Below are 20,800 nucleotides of genomic sequence, written 5' to 3' on the forward strand. Positions count from 1 at the left end.
TGCTGTCTAATGACTCCAGAATATAAGGTGTCAAAAGGGGTAGACAGGAGTAGGATCGGCTTGAATTATTAGCCTTTGATGAATTTTGGTATTTTAGTATCAGTGAAGTAAGTATATATTCATCACTTAGTGTATGCTGAGTAGTATATCAAGATTTATTCTATTGTGCTGAATCTATAACTATTAAAATTAAATACCTAGGAATATGGGGCTGGGAATATGGCCTAGTGGCAAGAGTGCTTGCCTCCTACACTCATAGCTCTCGGTTCAATTCCCTAGCACCGCATATGTGGAAAACAGCCAGAAGGGGCGCTGTGGCTCAGGTGGCAGAGTGCTAGCCGTGAGCGGCAAGAAGCCAGGGACAGTGCTCAGGCCCTGAGTCCAAGGCCCAGGACTGGCAAAAAAAAAAAAAAAAAAAAAAAAAAAAAAAAATTAAATACCTAGGAATAAACTTAACAAAGGAAGTTAAGGAACTTTACAACAAAACTATGAAATTATAAGAAAGAAATTGAAGAAGACAGCAGAAGATAGAAAGATCTCCCATGTTTATGGATTAGCAGGATTGGTATTATGAAAATGGTCATACTGCCAAAGTCATTCTATAAATTCGTCAAACTCCTTGTGTCATTTTTAACAGATAGAAAAAACAGTCCTATAATTCATATGGAAACACAAAGGGTTCCAAATAACCAAAGCAAACCTGGGCCAAAAAAAGCAATGCTTGGGGCATTAGAGTTCCAGCCTTCAAGCTTTACTAGGGCACAGAGCTTGATACTGGCACAAAAATAGATCTGAAGACCAATAGAATCTGTTAGAAGATTCAGAAATAAATCCATATGTCTATATTTATCCTATATTTGACGAGAGTTAAAAACATATATTGTGAAAAAGAAAATCTCTTCAACAAATGGTGCTAGGAAAACTTGATATCCATTCAGAAGACTGCCACTGGACCCTTGTTTGTCACCTTATACTAATATCAATTCAAAATGAATCAGAGATCTCAGTGTAAGACCCAAAACTTTGAAGTATTTCAGGAAGGAATAGGAGAAACACTAGAACTTATTGGAATACACAGGAACTTCTTGAGTAGAATTCCAGGGGCTGAGCAAATTGAAGAGGGAAGTAACAAATGGGAATGCATCAAGCTAGAAAAGTTCTATACAGCAAAGAATATAGTTACTAAGCTAACACACACACACACACACACACACACACACACACACACACCCCACCCCAGAATACACAACGAGAGATCTTTGCCAGCTATTTGTCTGAAAAGGGCCTAATAGCTAGAATATTCCAGGAGCTCAAAAAACTTAAACCCCTAAAGAGTCAATAACTCAATTAATAAATGGGTCAAGGAGCTAAATAGAGACTTCTCAGTAGTAAGAATTACCAATATACACATGAAGATATGATCAGTGTCTCTGGCTATAAATGAAATGCAAATAAAAACAGCATTGAGATTCCATCTCACTCCAGTCAGAAGGTCCATCATCAAGAATATGAAGATGCTGGTGAAGTTGTGGGGATGAGGGGAAGAAACCCTATTAGACTGTAATGTAAATTACAACTACCATGTCAATAAAGAGATTCCTCAAAAAACTAAAACCAGAACCACCCTATGACCCATTCTTGGGTATCTATTCAAAAGCCTCAAGTCAGGGTATAATAAAGACACTTGTACACCTATGTTCATTGCTACACTGTTCACCATAACCAAGTTATAGAAATGGCCCAGATGCCATACAATGGATGAGTGGAAAAAGAAAAAACAATATATCCAAGAAATTAACTAGTTGAGCACAAGATTTTACTATAGGTTTGTTTTGAATGAATAAATAGAAAATATATGATGACTGAGTTCTATATTTTGTTATTTATGACTGATAATTGAACATTTTTGAGTTTCTTATATATTCTGGACATTTATCCCTTGTTAGATAAATATTTTGCAATTTTTAAAAATTTTGTATGTTTTTTTCTTTAATCTGATAATGGTTTGTTTTACTGTTCATATATGAACAGGAACCAGGCACTTGAAGGAATGGGAAGGGTTTGGATAGAGGAGGGGCAGAACAATGGAAGGGGTGATATTGATCAAGATGCACTGTACTCATAAGTTAAAATGTGAAAACGTGCAACTGTTTAAGGGTAATAAAATTAAAAAACTTTTTTTTGCCAGTCCTGGGGCTTGGACTCAGGGTCTAAGCATTGTCCCTGGCTTCTTTTTTGCTCAAAGCTAGCATTCTACCACTTGAGCCACAGCGCCACTTCCAGCTTTTTCTGTTTATATGGTGCTGAGGAATGGAACCCATGGCTTCATGCATGCAAGGTGAGCACTCTACCGCTAAGCCATATTCCCAGCCCAAGGGTAATAAACTTTTAATAAAGAAATACTTAGGAAAAAGAAATAAAAATATATTAACTACATCCAAGAACCCTGTTACTGAAAAGCTACTCACAGATTCTAATACTTAGTAGTTTCTTAGTAATTGTTAAATGAATTTATGTGAAAAATCTGGTTTTCTGGAAATGTCACATAAAGTGCTTTAAGGATCAGAGTATGGAGTAAAACACATGTAGTTAATTAAGCATTTATCATTTAGTTTTGGTTACTTGAAGATGCTTCCAAACAGAATTATTGAGATGAAAGTATTTGGTTGATATATCTCCAGCAAAATATTTGTGCAAACAATTTATTCATGTAAGAGATTTTCTTGGAGCCCAAAAGTTGATGAAATTGTATAAAGAACTGTGAAGTGTAGGACAGGCTGATACACTTGTGTTAATTTAGAGTGCTTTATGCAACTGAAAGACACCTGAAATGTTTATTATCAATTACACTTTTATATATTGAATTCTTTAAAATATACTCAAACAATTAACTAGTTGAGCACAAGATTTTACTACAGGTTTCTTTTGAAAGAACAAACATAAAATGTATGATGACTGAGTTATATATTTTGTTATTTATGTATTGGTGGATTATTGAAAATTTTGAGTTTCTTATATATTCTGGACATTTACACTCTTGTTAGATAAATAGTTTGCAAATGTTTTATTCAATTTTGCATATTTTTTCTTCAATCTGATCATAGTTTGTCTTACTATTCAGGACCTTTTGCACTGTTAATGATATTCAGGAAGTTTATTCTTACAGCTATGTTTCAAGACTGTGAAAGCAGACTGGTGGTGGGTCAAATAGAGGCAGTGATTTGGTGACCATTTGGCTGGTAGTTTCTCCTCCAGAGAACTGTATTAATTGCATGCATTAATACTAGGTCATTTACCAACCATTTCATATAATCAACTAGGTTGTTCTTTTGTAGGGGGTTAGCTTTGTGTCAAAATTTATGAGAGCTTCTCTGTTTTGAAATGGCATTGTCTCCTTGAAGTTTCAGGGCTAGGTTGTACCATAATGCCAAGTGACACATGCTGTTGGCCCTGAGAGGTGTTTGGGCCTGGCCATATCCTTTTTGTTTGGTGTAATCCAATTTGTCTATTTTTGTTTTTGTTCTTTGTGATTTTTTTGTTTTCTTGTTCAAAATATCCTTGCCCATTCCACTGTTTCAAAACCATTTTCCTTATATTATCTTCCAGTAATTTTATAGTTTCAGCTTTAGTCCTTAATTAATTTTGGGTAGAGATTTTATAGTAGGGATCAAGTTTCATTCTTCTACATGTGATTACTCAATTCCCAAAAATTATTTATTGATGTCCTTTATGACATGTTTTTCTCATCTTGTTTTGAAAATCAAATGTCTGTAGATGCTTGAATGTATTTCCATGTTTTTTATTCTGTTTTATGTGACTAGCAGTGTCTCCATGCAGAGACATTTCTCAGAGTGGGGGATTTTTGTCTGTTCTGTGTTTGTTTTTATGCCTATATGTACTATGCTGTTTTAGTCACTACAGCTTTGTTATTATATTTTAAAGTTAGATAGATGCCTCTTTTGTTCTTTTTGGCTTATGATTGCTTTGGCAACAGATGTTTTCTTTATAGTTCCATATGAATTTTATGGTTGTTATTTTATAGTTCTTGAAATTTTGACAGATTGCATTGGATATGTAGATCATTTGGGTAATATGGACATTTTAATAATAGTGACACTTTTTGTTTTTTGCCAGTCCTGGGGCTTGGACTCAGGGCCTGAGCACTGTCCCTGCCTTCTTTTTGCTCAAGGCTAGCATTCTGCCACTTGAGCCACAGGTATACCTTCAGGTATACGAGGCAAGCACTCTTGCCACTAAGCCATATTCCCAGCCCTAATAGTGATTCTTATTCCATAGGTTTCTGAGTTTTTTCATGGATATATTACAGTTTTTTGTTTTGCCAGTCCTGGGCCTTTGACTCAGGGCCTGAGCACTGTCCCTGGCTTCTTTTTGCTCAAGGCTAGCACTCTGCCACTTGAGCCACAGGGCCACTTCTGGCCCTTTTCTATATATGTGGTGCTGGTGAATCGAACCCAGGGCTTCATGTATACGAGGTGAGCGCTCTTGCCACTAGGCCATATTCCCAGTCCATATTACAGTTTTCTTTATAGAGATCTTTTTTACCTTTTTGGCTAAATTTATTTCTAGGTGGTGTGTGTGTGTGTGTGCATGCGTGCATGTGTGTGTGTGTGTGTGTGTGTGTGTGTGAGAGAGAGAGAGAGAGAGAGAGAGAGAGAAAGAGAGAGAGAGAGTGTGTCCTGGGGTTTGAATTCAGGGCTTGGATGCTGTTCTTGAGCTTTTTTTGCTCAAGGTTAGTCCTCTACTACTTGAGCCACAGCTCCACTTTCAGCTTTTTGGTGGTTAATTGGAGATAGGAATTTTGTGGACTTTCCTGCCCCAGCTGGCATTGAACTGTGATCTTCAGAGCTCAGCCTCCTGGGTAGCTAGGATTACTGGTGTGAGTCACCAGTTTCTGGCTCCCACACTGATTCTGAAAAATATAATTTTATTCTTATTATGAAGGTATTTTACAAAGTGGTTACCATTTCATAAGTGAGGTAATGAGTACATTGCTTTTTTTTGGATGATGTCACCCATTCCTTCACTTTTCCTCAATGCACACAGATTTTAATAAAATGTAATGGTCTTATTTGACTTACACTAGATATTTATACATTCTGAAGAGGAGAGTCCTTGCAAGGTTATAACAATGATAGTATTTCTCAGCCCTTTGTGTGAGAGCTCACTGCTTTCTTTTCCAGAAGATGATTTCTTCTGCTTTCTTTCACAGTTACAAATTTACAATATTTCTTTTATGTTTTAAAACAAATATCATTTTTGCTAGATATTTTTGGATGTGAGTCAATGAGTGGATAAGCAGCATGACAGAGGAGGACTAATTTTTTGTTTATTTGTGTTTTTGCTAATTTTGGGTCTTGAACTCAGAGCCTGGGAATTGTCCCTGAGCTTCTTTTTCTCAAGGCCAATGTTGTACCACTGGAGCCACAGCTCTAATTTTAACTTCATTACTGTATACCACAAAGTCTGCCTGAAAAAACAAGCACACTATTATTGTGTCACAAACTTGTAATGAGAAAACCTAAGTGGCACAGCAGTAATTTGAAAAGTTAAGGGTATTATACTATGATGTGCTAATACAATAAATTACTAATTCTAAAAATGGCTATATATAAACCCTATTTTTAATGGAAAGTGGAATATATTAGCACCATCTGGTGGAAATATAAGGAATTGAGCACTAGCAATTTCTATACAGATTATAATTTAATGCAGTTAACAATTTAGAGCTGGGAGACATCTTACAGATCATCTGGTTCAGGAATTTAGAAAACATTTCTGTGATTCTTCTGAATTCTGCCAGGATAGCATCAATATCTTGTTTAAGAGGAAGATGAAACTTTTACACGATTCTCTTGAGAATATTTAATTATAAATACAGAAATTAGGCTTTAAATCAATTTTCTTCCTTAATATTTTTGGTAAGATTTTGAAAAAAAGATTTTTATGTTTAGAAAAAGCTTGAATAAGACTGATTTAGATCAATTTCAACTCTGTACAGATAAAGAAATAGAAATATAGTGAGAGTAAGAGATTTGTTTAAGAGAACATAACTGAGGCATTTGTAGTCATTTAGGAACAGTATTCCTCCAAGGGTCAATGGGGATTCCTCCTCTTTCATTCCTGATTTTAATCATTTGAATCTTATCTCTAGTTTTTTAGTCATATATCTAAAAGTTTATCAATTTTGATCTTTTAAAAATACCAACCTTTGTGTTTGTTGATTTTCCTTTATTGCTTTTCATTTATCTACTTCATTTCCACTCTAGTCTTTGTGATTTCTTTTTTTTTTTTTTTTTTTTTTTTTTGGCCAGTCCTGGGCCTTGGACTCAGGGCCTGAGCACTGTCCCTGGCTTCTTCCCACTCAAGGCTAGCACTCTGCCACTTGAGCCACAGCACCGCTTCTGGCCGTTTTCTGTATATGTGGTGCTGGGGAATCGAACCTAGGGCCTCGTGTATCCGAGGCAGGCACTCTTGCCACTAGGCTATATCCCCAGCCCAGTCTTTGTGATTTCTTTCCCTCTTTGCTTACCTTAGGTTTAGCTTGTTCTTCCATTTTCAAATTCCTGTGGTGGAATCTTTGAATAGTGAGTTGAGATCATTTTTCCCTATTAATGTTGAAACTTAGAGCTATAAGTTTTCCTCGCAAGAATCGTTTTAGCTATACCCCATATGTTCTGGTGTTTTATAGTTTCCTTCTTATTCACATCAAGATATTTTCATATATTACATGCCATTTATTCATTGGCCCATTTATTATTTAGGTATTTGTTGCTTAATTTACACATTCATCATATTTTCTTTTTTGTTGATTTTTTTAAACTTAATTCTATGTGGACAGATAACATACTTCATATAATTTCAAATCAGTTAAACCTAATGTGGCTGTGTGTGGTCAATATATGTTCTGATTCTAAAGTCTGTCGTTTACACATTTGAGAAGAAGGTTCTATGTACAGTTGATAAGAATGTGGCTAGAGTATAATTGTATATGTCTTTTAGGGTCTAATAGGCTTATAGTGCCATTTAAGTCTTCTGTATACTTTTTTGATATTCTTTTTACTTGCTCTCTCCATTGTTGAAAAAGGGATACTGAAAACTCCAACTATTATTGTGAAATTATGTATCTCTCCTTTCAAATTTGTCCTATTTTCTTCCAGTATTTTGGGACATAATTTTCTCAAAGGATTATTTACCATAAAATATCTCTGAAGGGCTGGGAACATGGCCTAGTGGCAAGAGTGCTTGCCTCGTATACATGAAGCCCTAGGTTCAATTCCCAAGCACCACATGTATAGAAAATGGTCAGAAGTGGTGCTGTGGTTCAAGTGGCAGAGTGCTAGCCCTGAGCAAAAAGAAGAAGCCAGGGACAGTGCTCAGGCCCTGAGCCCAAGGCCCAGGACTGGCAAAAAAAAAAAAAAATCTGAAGACACTTTTTGTCTTGACATCCATTTTGCTGGTATTAGCATAGCCACTCTAGCTCTCCAATAATTGTTATTTACATGGCATCTTTTATTTCATAACTATACATTTAAACTCTTTGTATCTTTGCATCTAATCTGTGTTTTATAGACAGCATGTGATTGGGTCTTGTTTTAAAAACTAGTCCAAAAATCTCTGCCATTTGATTGTTTAACCCATTTATATTTAATGTTATACTTTTAGATTTATTTGACACAATTATCTTTTACTGCCTATATTTCTCAAGAGTCCTTTTTATTTTCATTTCTATACTACCTCATTTTATCTTAAATTATTACCTCCTTTTGTTTTAAATTATTGAAAAACACTTTACCAAGGAAAATAAACATTGGTTTAGGGTGAAAGGCTGGAAGTAGATATTATAAACAAATGAATCCCTGAAAGTATGTAGCTATACTCATGTCTAATAAGAAAACTTCAAAATTAGTCAGAAGAGACTAATAGGCTCTCTTCATGTTCGTAAAGGGAGCAATTCATGAAGAGGGTATAACAATTGTTACCATTTATGTACCAAATAATGGGTTAAGCTTAGCTTACCCAACTTTGTTAAACAAATACTATTGAACTTAAAAACATAGATAGACCCCCAATACAGTGGTAGCAACAGACTTCAATACCCGACTCTCAGCAATAACTAGTTCATGCAGGGAAAAAAAATCAGCACACATCAGAATTAAATGACACCTCGACCAACGAACATGACAAACATCTAGAATATTTCATCCAGAATCTATACAATACACATTCTCAGAAGCCCACAAATTTTCTCCAAATAGATCGTAATTTTTGGATACAAAAAATTTTTAGCAAATACAAGAAAATTGAAATAGTTTTTTAAATTTCATCCAACCACAGCAGAGTAAAACTAGTGCTCCACAGTAAAAGAAACAACAGAAAATATTCAAACACATAGAGATTGAACAACATAGTTTGAACAACACATTTAGTGAGTGAGCCCTTGATGAAATAATGGAGAAATCCAAAAGTAGAAGCCGGTGGGAATGAAACCCAACCTACTACAACCTTTGGGAAACAGTAAAGACAGTGTTAAGAGGAAAGTTTATATATATATATATATATATATATATATATATATATATGAATGCCTACATTAAAAACAAAGACAGAACACAATAAAAACTTTGAAGAAATAGCCTAATGATGCTTCTCAAGTGCCTAGAAAAACAATCACTAGCCAAACCCCAAACTAGCAAATAGAAATAATCCCTAGTTCATGTGTTTATGAACTAGAAAAGAATTAATGAAGCCAGGCACCAGTGGCTCATACCTGTAGTACTAACTACTCAGGAGGCTGTGATCTGAGGATTGTGGTTTGAAGCCAGCTCTGGCAGAAATGTCCCTGTGAGACTCTTTATCTCCAGTTAACCACTCAAAAACCTGAAGTGGAGCTGTGCCTCAAGTGGTAGAGTACTAGCCTTGAGCACAAAGAGGCTCAGCGATAGCTCCCAGGCCTGAGTTCAAGCCCCACAACCAAAAGCAGCAACAAAAATTAATGAAACAAAAAATTTTCTCTAGAAAGGTAGTGTTGATCAATCATTAGGCAATCTGACTAAATGGAGAATAAATAAACTAGAAAATGTAGAAGAAATGCATACATGTGTAGATGCATTTGATCTTCCAGGTTGAATCAAGAGATGTAAATCACTTAACTAGATCTGTAACAAGCAATGAAATTGAAGCAGTAATAAATATTCATCCAGAAAAGAATATCCTGGACTTGATGGATTCACTACCTAAATTTTACCAGACTCTGAAGGAACTGACACTAATACTCTTCAAAATTTCCCATAGAAAGGGAAGGAATACTACCCAAATCATTCTATAAAGCCTGTATTACACTCATTCCAAAACTGGACAAAAATGAAACAAAGAATGATAGACCATCAATTCTCAATAAAATTCTTCTAGACTGAGTTCGGTAACATGGCAAAAGATCACATTTCATGATCAAGTTCTATGTCAAGGATGCAAGGTTAGTTAGTTCAGCCTATATATTGCACAAACAAGACAATAACAGTATCATCTCAGTTGATACAGAGAAATCCTTTGACAAAATTCAACATCATTTTACAATAAAAACTCTGAAAGACAGTAGGAATAGAAGGAATGTATCTCAACATACTAACAAACCTATAGTGAACAAATATATAGTGACAAATCTATAGTGAAATGTGAATAACTAAAATTTATTCTAAAGTCAGGAAGTAGGGTGTGCTGTTCAATACACACACATACACAGAGAGAGAGAGAGAGAGATCTGTTTTGTAGGTTAGTTCAGGTACAAAATGGAACTAATAGTGTGTCACAAGGGTATTGTGAGGCTTAATGAATATTATTAATGCATTAATGAAAGCAGCTGTAGCTGTACTTATTTTAAAATATATTTATATTTCTTAGACATTGAAGGTGTGTTCATTAAGCAGAGCTGGAGGCATAGCTTAAGTGGTACAATGTTTTGACTTCAGTCACCAGTACTGACCCTCCAAAATGCATCCATTAAGTAAAAGCTTATATGCATGTGTAAACTATTTTAGCAGAAATATGTATGTATTATTTGTATATACACATATCCAAATACAAATGAGCATTAATATAATGTCAATTATTGGGTATCTCCTAAGGAAATTTTGGTTTTTCTATAGTTAGAATGTCTTGCTTTATAAAACTAACTTTCACATATGAATTGGCTAATAATTTGTTTAGTGCATAGAAAATTGAAATGAAGTGTGATTATACTTGGCCTTTTTTGTAATAGATAATCTTGAAAAATTATATATACTTTGAAATGAATATGTATGCATACAAACATTTTTTCTTTTTAATGATAGCCAAAGCTATGATGTTGGGAAGATGGATAAAAGTTCTATTGGACCAGATATGCTGGTAAGGTTCATATTAAATATTGGAGTAACTTGAAAAATTGTTTATGATAGTTATAAAATTTTAATATTCTAACCTCCCATTTTTGATTAGATTATCTACTGGGCACATCATTTAATATCTGAGTGAATTAGTTTCCAGAAAATTTACATAGTAATATAATATACCTCATAGGTTCATAATGTACTCATGGGTACATATATGTTTATATAAATATATATGATATTTTAAAAAATGTTTGGGGTTTAAGGTTTTCTTTTATTATAACATATTTAATTTTGGAAGTTTTCCACCAACCACCTAGATACATGCTTGGTTATGAATGTTACTTTAAATATTTAATAAATAAAATATGATTATGTAAATAAGTCTGATAAAATTACTACATGTTGTAGCATAATGGAAAATTTTGAATATCTCTGTACCATTATGGTATGCCAATCAAAATGTAACTGAACATCTACATTATGTATCAAGTACTGTGATAATGGGAAAAAGAGAAAAATATGAAATGTAGTCTCTACCCTTATGTTTGAAGCATAAAAAGAGTGCAAGTGAATGTAATGAAGTATTATTTAGGCTCATTTCAACATGGATTAACTATGATGACGTTACATTTAGTGAAATAAACCCTTCATAAAAAGACATATACCACATGGTTCTGCTATATGAGGTACCCAGTGTAGTGAATTTATAGAGTAGGAGGTGCAGACAGTCAACTTTCAATTTTGGATGAAGAGAGTTTTGGAGATCAATAGTGGTGGTCATTGCACAACACTAAGATAGTAAAAATTATGTTTATATTACCACAATTAAAAATTTATAGGGCTGTGGATGTAGCTCAGGGTTACAGTGCTTACCTAATGTTCATGAGGCCTTGAGTTTGATCCTTATCACTGCAATAAATATTTGATATAATAATATATTATATATAGTTATATTGTCACTTAACCTAGTATTGTATATCCATGAGACTCAATGAACTGTAATCATTATAATAGGGATGTTTTCACACATAACATTCAATAAAGAGAGCAAGATACATATCAAGAACAATGCCAGATGCCTATTAACCTAGCTACTTAGAGTCTGAGGCAAGAGGATTGTGTGAGCCTAGGAGTTCAAATCCATATTGTTGAAGTCCTATCTCAAGTACGCATAGAAACAGACACACACACACACACACACACACACACACACACACACACACACATCTAACAGCAAGAAACCAAGATATAAAATAATAAAACACATACTATATTATTCCATAAGTGTAAATGCCAAAGTAGGCATTTGATGTTGGATGTATCATAATCATGAAATATATCATAAGACTAGAGCTATGTGGTTGTTGAAAGATACGGATAGAAAAGATGATTGTTTGGAAAAATGGCTATCACTGTGTAAATGTTAGTCAACTATTTTGTTGTAGCTTATGTCTCAGCTATATGTTTTTATTTCCTTTTCTTAAATTATAGGCTAAAATTCTGCGGTCCCTAGCCACTGTTTATTTTGATTGCCATAGTGGAGAATGTTATACTAAGGGTATCATTGCTATAAATCTAGCAAACAAGGTATATACAATTTTTACTTTTAAATATTAATACTTAAAAAAAAACTTTGATTCACATTTTGAAATCCAGTTTAGACATTTGTTTCAGTATTCCTCTTTAAAAAAACAACAACAAATTGTTACTTACTCTATGTACCAGAAAGGCAAGATAAAATATTGCTGTAATCTAAATGTCTGTGTCCCCATAAAATTAATATGTTGAATTTCACTTTTTTTGCCAGTCTTGGGGCTTGAACTCAGAGCCTGAGCACTGCCCCTGGCTTCTTTTTGCTCAAGGATAGCACTCCACCACTTGAAACACAGTGCCACTTCTGGCTTTTTCTGTTTATGTGGTGCTGAGGAATCGAACCCAGGGCTTCATGCATGCTAGGCAAGCACTCTACCACTAGGCCACATTCCTAGCCCTCATATGTTGAATTTCTAACTTTAAAGTTTACAGTATTAGGTTGGGACTTGGAGGTAATGATGTTGTAGTGAATTTCTCTAGAATGACATTGTGCTTTTATAAAAGAGGCTCAAAAGGGGGCTTGATTGTCCTTTCCTTCATGCGAGGACTTAAGGTAGGAGGAAGCAGCCTCTTACCAGATGTTCAGTCTGCTGGTGCCTTAATCTTGGAGTTCTCAGCCTTCAGAACTATGAGAAGTAAATTTTGTCCTGTATGTGCCACCCAGTTATGGTATTTTGTTATAGCAGCTCACAAGAACTAAAAACAAACAAGCCTTTGAACTCCAGTGAATTTTGAGAGCAACTTTTAGGTTTTTTTTTTGCTTAAGGCTGGCACTCTACCACTTGAACCTCAGCCCCACAGCTTCTTGGCGGTTAATTGAACATAAGCCTCACAGACTTGCCTGCCTGGGCTGCCTTCAAACTGAGTTCCTCAGATCTCAGCCTCTTGAGCAGCTCAGATTACAGGCATAAACCACTGGTACCCACCACTGCACTTTTAATTAAATTCGTTTGTTTATGTTTTTATTTAAAAAATTTTAAATTGTCATTATAGAGGTGATATAATAGGGGTTACAATTTCATAAGTAAGGTAATGATTACATTTCTATTTGGACGATTTCACTCCTTCCCTCACTCTCTCCCAGTTTTGCCCTCCTGTCCCACCCACATGCACTTGTACTTTTAAGCAGTTGTTTAAAGATGTAACCCATCAAGCAAAAACTAGAGCCAGGCTGTTGGCTTAGGGCTAGCTAATAACTTGGAAACATTTAGAGAACATGGTTAGTAAGAGTAGACATGACATGCATATCCTGTTAAAATACATTTTTAATTTTATTCTACCATTGTTTACAAAGAACTTATGAAAATCTCAAGATGTTTGCCTATTGAGAATATGGTTGATAGTGACAGTTAACATATTGACCTTGCCATTAAATTTGTTACTCCATGGAAGTGTTTTCTTAGTCTTTTCCTAGTATTATTTAGATTCAAGAAAATAAGCTCAGGAATAGGCCAAATGTTGGTATGTGATCTTTTATAATTTTGATTTCCTTTGATCTTGAGTTATCATGCAGTGGTTGAATAAAACAATTACTGTACTTTAAAATTGTCTTTTAAATCCCAGACTTATAATACTGTGATTTCTTTGTTTAAAATAGGAATTTTTACATCCAGATGGGCTTTTCTTAAAGATGAGAATACTATTGAAAGCCGAAGCAGCTAATATCGATATTCTTGAAGGTACTCTGTGTGTGTGTGTGTGTGTGTGTGTGTGTGTGTGTGTGTGTGACACACATTTGGAAATACCACCGAATTAGTTAAAGATAAGATCTTTTCTAGTATACTAGCAATAGGTATAATTTAGTGGTGGCTGAGAAGGAAACTGATCACATATGAAAGGGAAATCAAATAGGAAGAAAAAGAAGAAAGAACAGCAGCAAATTTAAAAGATTGTTAAAAAAAGACTGAATGAAAGCAATCAGTTTTCTTTCAGTCTAATGGAGAATTATAGCTACCCAACCCTTCTGAAGTTGCCTAACACCCCTGAAGAAAAATCACATTTTCTGGTAGATGTGAGGGAGTGTTTTATTGAGGAGCTTCAAGGTGGGGATTGATACTGAAAAAGTGCTGAGGAGAATAATGATATCTATGTCCACAGCCAGTCTGAGCTCTCCCAGGCTTCACGGTTGCCAAATGAAAATGATTACTTATTACATGGAGAGAACTTGCCTAATGATTATACTGTTTATAATTACTTTTATAACAGTATTTCCCACTTTGCCTAATTCTTAAGGGACTAATAGGTGCATTGCACAAAAAACAAACTGATATATGGGTGCATGTTATTTGACAAGTCATTTAATTTTTCTGTGCTTCAGATTTTTTTATCTTAAAAAGAAATGGGCTCTGGTGGGTCATGCCTGTATTCCTAGCTACTCAGGAGACTGAGATCTGAGGATTGCATTTCAAAGCCAGTCAGGCAGGAAAATCTGTAAACTCTGGTCTCCAATAAATTACTGAGAAAAAGCAGGAAGTGGTTCTGTGGCTCAAGTGGTAGAGCACTAGCATCGATTACGAAGAGGCTCAGCTACAGCGCCCAGAATTCAACCCCCAGTATTGGCCAAATAAAAAAGAGCTGTAGTAGTAGTGGTAGTAGCAGTAGTAGTAATAATATATATATGTATCTATCTATATAGATACACACATATACTTTGTATTGCTTTGAGAATCTTATGAAAAAACATATACATATAGCACATATCTAATTTGTTGTGCAATGTGTGTTATATATTTTCATACTTATTACTACTACAGTTACTACTCTGTAGATATAATAAATGAGGCAAGGTATCTGTATACACTGGTTCATAACAATATTTCAGTTTTGTTTATTAACAAAAATAATTTTCTTTACATTCTCTTAATGTGCACATGCTTTAGTATATTTTCATTCTTTTTTTTTTTTTTTTTTTTTTTTTTTGCCAGTCCTGGGCCTTGGACTCAGGGCCTGAGCACTGTCCCTGGCTTCTTCCCGCTCAAGGCTAGCACTCTGCCACTTGAGCCACAGCGCCGCTTCTGGCCATTTTCTGTATATGTGGTGCTGGGGAATTGAACCTAGGGCCTTGTGTATCCAAGGCAGGCACTCTTGCCACTAGGCTATATCCCCAGCCCTATATTTTCATTCTTTAATAAGTGAATTATTTATATAATTGTTATAATTACTTGTTATTCAATGAATAATCACTTTTAATAATTAGGACAATAATTAAATTTAGCAGTAGATCTAAATTTTATGCTAATTTAGTGTTGCTGAATCTTTCTATGAGCTTTAGAATTTTAACCAATTTGGACCTTAGAAACGCAAATGTACTGGATGACAGTAAGCATCTCACCTACACAGGTGGAAAATGTTATGAATTAGGAAGACAATTCCACTGCTTTGCTTTAGGGGAATAAACAAGCCAATTAACCCATTGAAGGATTGGATTTATTCAATTTAACACAATATAGAAAAACTGGGTAGATTATTGGGGTCATAAAATTTGAAGTTGATTAGTTTTGAACTACAATTTTTTCATTATAGTGTTTATCCAAATATATTTAAGAAATGGAGATTAACAGTGATTATCCTTTATTTTCAGATTGCTTTCACTTAACTCAACCTAGAAACTCCTCTTATTCAGAGTAAAAAATTTGATTACAAATTAGAAGACCCCCAGAAACCCACATTTTAAGTATTTGCATTGATTGAGAAATGTAGAAATTATTTTTCTTGATGGATTGAATCCAGGATTCTAATGCTTGGCAGTGCTCTACAAAGCATTTACATCCCCAGAACTAGTTTGTTTATTTAAAAAATAATCTTTGAGTCAGGCACTGGTGTAATCTCGGCTACTGAGGAGGCTGAGATCTGAAGTACAGTTTAAAGCCAGTCCAGGCAGCAAAGTCTGTAAGTCTACAATTAACTACCTAAAAGCCAGAAATGGAGCTGTGACTCAAGTGGTAGAGTGCTAGTCTTGAGTAAAAAACCTCAGGGACAGTGCTGGAGACCCTAAGTGCAAGCCCTGGACTAATATAAAAAAAACCTAAACAAGGAAATAAAATTATATTTAAGTAGTTGTACAAAGGAGTTTCAGTTGAACATGTCAACTTAAGTGTACAGTGCATCTTGATCAGTGTCATTCTTCATCCTTCTTCCATAAACATGTTTCAACCTGCACACATCCCCTCAAATTATCTGGTTTTTCATTTATGTAAACTGAATATTATGACTGCATCTGCTCAGTCCTCCTCTTTCCATTTGTCTCCCCTCATTGACATCATCCTCCCTGGACAAATCATGATCATTTCTTTACTAATGGAAAGAACTTTACTTGTAAAATGAATTACCTAATTTTACTGGCATTAAAATTTTATTGACATTTTTATACCAGAAAAAATCTAAACATATATAATTTTTTATTATGAGAAAATGCCACAAACTCTCTAAGAAAAATTTGGAGATTAAAAAATATCCGTGGTTATCTAGGCACCTGTGGTGTATGTGTGTAATCCCAGCTACTCAGGAGGCTGAGATTTGAGGATTATAGTTCAAAGCCAGCTTTGGCAGGAAAGTCCATAAGACTCCTATCTTCAACTGATCACCAAAAAGCTGAAAATGGAACTATGGCTAATGTGGTAGAGCACCAGCCTTGAGCAAAAGAGCTCAGGGATAGCACCCAGGCTCTGAGTTCAAGTCCCAGGACTGGCGTGCACACACTCTCCTGAGCACACACAAATACCCATTTTCTTATCATTCAAGAGACTATAAGCTCTTTGAGATCACAGATTTTGTGCGTTTTGTTCACTGTTAGTTCCCAATAAAAACACAATTTCTGGCTCAGAAAATATTCTTAGTAAACATTTGCAGAATAAATACAAAAAGTAACCACAACTGATATGATCCAGGAAACAAACATCCCCCAATTCTCCCATTCTCTTCTTTATATCTATCCCCTAAGCAGACCTTCCTTTTATATTTTGAAATGCTCGAACAAGTCATGCTTCCTCTGCATAAGATCCTTCCCTTTCCTGCTTCCGTTAGCAGAGTTCAGTAAGAGGTATCTTTGTCCAAGAGATGTTTCTTCTCCAATTCCTACATTCTTTGTTAATTAGATCTCATCTTAGAAATCCTAAAGGACTTAACTGTGAGTATGGGTTTTTAACACAACATACTATTTTAACTATGAGTTCTGTATGGCTTCCTTGCAATGATTACTACAGGTCTATAACCATGTATCATGATATATGATAAGCCCTTATTAAATTCTTATTGTATGAATAAATTAATGAATGAAAGAATAAAGTTGACTACCTTGCAAACAAAACCAAAAAAAAGTAACCACAGTCACTAAACTCAACTGGAAAATTTGATGATCCATTTTCAGTACTTTTGCTTAGTCTATTCTTTGTGTCTTATTGACAACATTATATTCTAATGTTGAACTTATTAGGCATTTTATATTAATGCTTATTTTTCCATGTTATTTTATACTCAGTAGTTTTAGTAATTGCATGCTAGTTCAATGCTTCCTCATAGTAGCTACTACAGAATTTTATTTCTTCTCTATTGTTATAATAAGCATTGTTTTAAATATCTTTATTTGTAAACCCTTTTCCATTTTCTTCAGAAATGCAATTTCTGAAATAAATGGAATAATAGTAACAGCAACTGTAATTTATTAAATGTTTACCAAGTACATTGCTATATACTGGCTCATGCAAAAAATCCTCTCAGTAACACCAACACATTCGTAGGATTATCCTTATTTTGCAGATGACATATTAAGGTACAGAAAAATGAAGTGAGTTGCCTATGCTCTAAAGGTGCAAATGATTTAAATTGAAGTTAGGTCCCAAGCTTTTGACTAGTATTCTCATCACACAATGTTTACCATTTGCTTTGTAGGTTACTTTGCCATAGAAAAGTGGCTGTGTCACCATTCTCTTTCTAGTGTTAGGATATTACTACTTTAAAAGATGTTGATGAGTTGTCAGGCAAAATATTGTGTATGAAAATTTTTAATAAGGGAATTCTGAATAAAAGAGAAAATTTCTTGAAAATTAGGATGTCAATATTTTTTTCTTTTATTAGCTATTAAAGAAGTGCTACGTTGTGAAATGAGTATTGACTTCTGTCTTAGCATTGCTAAACTGCTGATGGATTATGGAAGGTACAGAAAAATTGATTTCTTTCTCTTAAAGGCTAACATTTTCCGTGGCTTTTGTTAATTTATTCAGTTATATGTATGTATATATACACACTTTTGTGAGCATAATATTTATTATTGTGCTGATCAGTTTAGGTAGTTCTGCTTCCTTAGTTACTTTAGTTACTTAGTTACTTTACAATAGTAAAGATAATTTTTAAAATTCATATTATTTTTGAAGGAGATAGAATGAAATAAGTAAAATATGACTTTATAAAATAGGAGTTGTTCTAGGTTAAATTGTAGGGTAGAATAATATAGAACAAGAATAAAAGAGTGGGTGCAGTTCTGAAAGCTATATATTTCTCTGGCTTTATTTTTCTGGGATTAGTAATGTCATAAGAGACCTTGAAAATTTTACAGATCTTTCAAAGGTTCTCAGACTTCAGCGTCATTCGATTCACTGTGAAATAACCAGTTGAAAAGGTATTCAACTGTGATTAGACATCATGGAGATGCAAATCAAAACCATAATGAGAAATCACTTCATATCCACTAGGATGACTATAATAGAAAAAACAATTGATAGCAGATATTAATAAGGATGAAGACATATGTAACCCTCATATACTGCTGTTAGAAGTGTAAAATAGTGCATCTGCTTTGGAAATGGTGTGAACACACCGTAGGTTCCTAATTAAGTTAAATATAGTCATTATGTAATTTGGCATATTAGTCCATGTTTTGGTCATTGTATTGAAATGCTTGCAGCTGGCTATTTATGAAGAAAAGAGAGTTCTTGAGGTTATAGATTTGAAGGCTAAAGGTCATGGCAATGACATCACCTTAGTTGGGGCGTGTTTCCTCAGCTGGATGACATCATGGCCAATGGCAATGTACACATGTACAAGTAAGTAATCATATCCTAGTATAGTCTCCAGAGAGAGACTAAGTGAGGTGTCAGGCTTAGGATTTCCTAACCACTTGCTCTCATAAGAACTGCTTCCAGTTGGGCTGGGGATATGGCCTAATGGCAAGAGTGCTTGCCTCGTATACATGAGGCCCTGGGTTCAATTCCCCAGCACCACATATACAGAAAGCGGCCAGAAGTGGCGCTGTGGCTCAAGTGGCAGAGTGCTAGCCTTGAGCAAAAAGAAGCCAGGGACAGTGCTCAGGCCCTGAGTTCAAGCCCCAGGACTGGAAAAAAAAAAGAAGAAGAACTCCTTCCAGGAGATATGTATTCCTTTGGAAGGGCAGCATGCCCATGGCCTAAGGATCCAACATAAGGCATCGCCTCAACAGTATCATTGTGGGGGCTAAGCCCTCAATACATGAAGCTTTGCAGAACAAGCCACCTTCAAGTCATAGACCTCCAAAAGTAGTCTGAGCACATAGTCATACAAAACTTGTATACCCATTCATAGCAATCAAAATGTAAAATGACATGACATATGGGAGAAGTTGGGTTGAAATATAGTCACCAGGCCTCAGCCTAGTATAAGGAGTTTTTTGAGGATAAGAAGATCCCTTGGTATTAACAGTCTTCAATTGGGATAAGACATCTGAGACTTACATGTCACTGTTAACCAGTCATTGGATGGTGGCTGCCTTGGGAAGTGACTATAACCTTGGGTATGGTAGCTCTCTGCAGCCTAGCAAATTTGCGAAGAGAAACTGGGGAATAAATACTTTAGCCTTCAAGGGGCTCTCTGGATGGTACAGCAAAACATTTATGATGGGCACTAGAGATAGATTTTGAATTATTGAATGAATTTTCCTTATTCATGTCAACCAAGGGAAAATCCCTGCCTCACTTCGACGACCTTTTAGGTGAATATGACAGCTCATATAAATGTTCCAAATTTCTCTCTGAAAATGTGCTCATAGACAGTAATACAGATGTAAATTTTAATTCACCTATTCTTAGTGAAGTCACTTTTTGGGAAACTCATTTGGCAAGGAATAATCTGGTATTCTGTGCTCAAATTGGTTTCCAGAGATGATAATTGTGACCTAAACTACATATTCACAAGACAGTCTTAACCATTGAATCCTAAAAAGAGTTTTCTGATTTACAATATTATTATAACAAAAATATTATCTTTCTTTTAATGTTTTATTTACAAGTGGTTGTAAAAAGGGGTTACAATTTAACATGTCCATTTATGCGTGCAGTGCATCTTGATCAGAGTCAATCCTTCCATCTTCTCACTTCTCCACCTGCCCCTTCCTCCAATAACCAACATCAAGTTTCCCACATCCTTTTCAACATATGTTCATTGGATATGACTGTGTTTACTCACTGTTCCTTTTCCATACATCCAACTTTTAAATTAATAATACTAATATGAAGAAAGAACTTCAAATTGAATGACATTGTAAGTGCTGTATTAAATCCACATTAGGCAACTTTGATATATCAGAAGTAGAATACATTCTGTTTTTAGCCATTTGTCTTTTATTCAACCATTTACTCATTTGTTCCTCCTTACTCTTGAGAAGGTACCCATATTTCCACTTATATATAGGAGCCCTATATCAGCCCTTGTTGATATTGACATATTTATACAGAAGAAAGGGTTTCAGGCTTCTAGTTACAAACCAACAGAGTAATTCATTTTAAAAATTAGGCAATTAGCCAGGCACAGGTGGCACACACCTGTAATCCTAGCTACCCAGAGAACTGAGACCT

The 20,800-nt window shown here is 34.9% G+C and overlaps 1 protein-coding gene across 1 annotated transcript in view; it reads left to right on the forward strand.

Annotated features, from left to right (window-relative positions):
- The window catches only part of Tex11 (testis expressed 11), a 237,579-nt gene that overhangs the window by 64,919 nt on the left and 151,860 nt on the right, over nt 1-20,800 (forward strand). Inside the window, 4 exon segments of the mRNA XM_048335370.1 lie at nt 10,350-10,404; nt 11,880-11,975; nt 13,579-13,660; nt 18,054-18,132. Of these exon segments, the coding sequence (XP_048191327.1) occupies nt 10,350-10,404; nt 11,880-11,975; nt 13,579-13,660; nt 18,054-18,132 (312 nt within the window).

The sequence above is a fragment of the Perognathus longimembris genome, chromosome 28 (assembly GCF_023159225.1).
Source record: "Perognathus longimembris pacificus isolate PPM17 chromosome 28, ASM2315922v1, whole genome shotgun sequence".
NCBI lineage: Eukaryota > Metazoa > Chordata > Mammalia > Rodentia > Heteromyidae > Perognathus > Perognathus longimembris.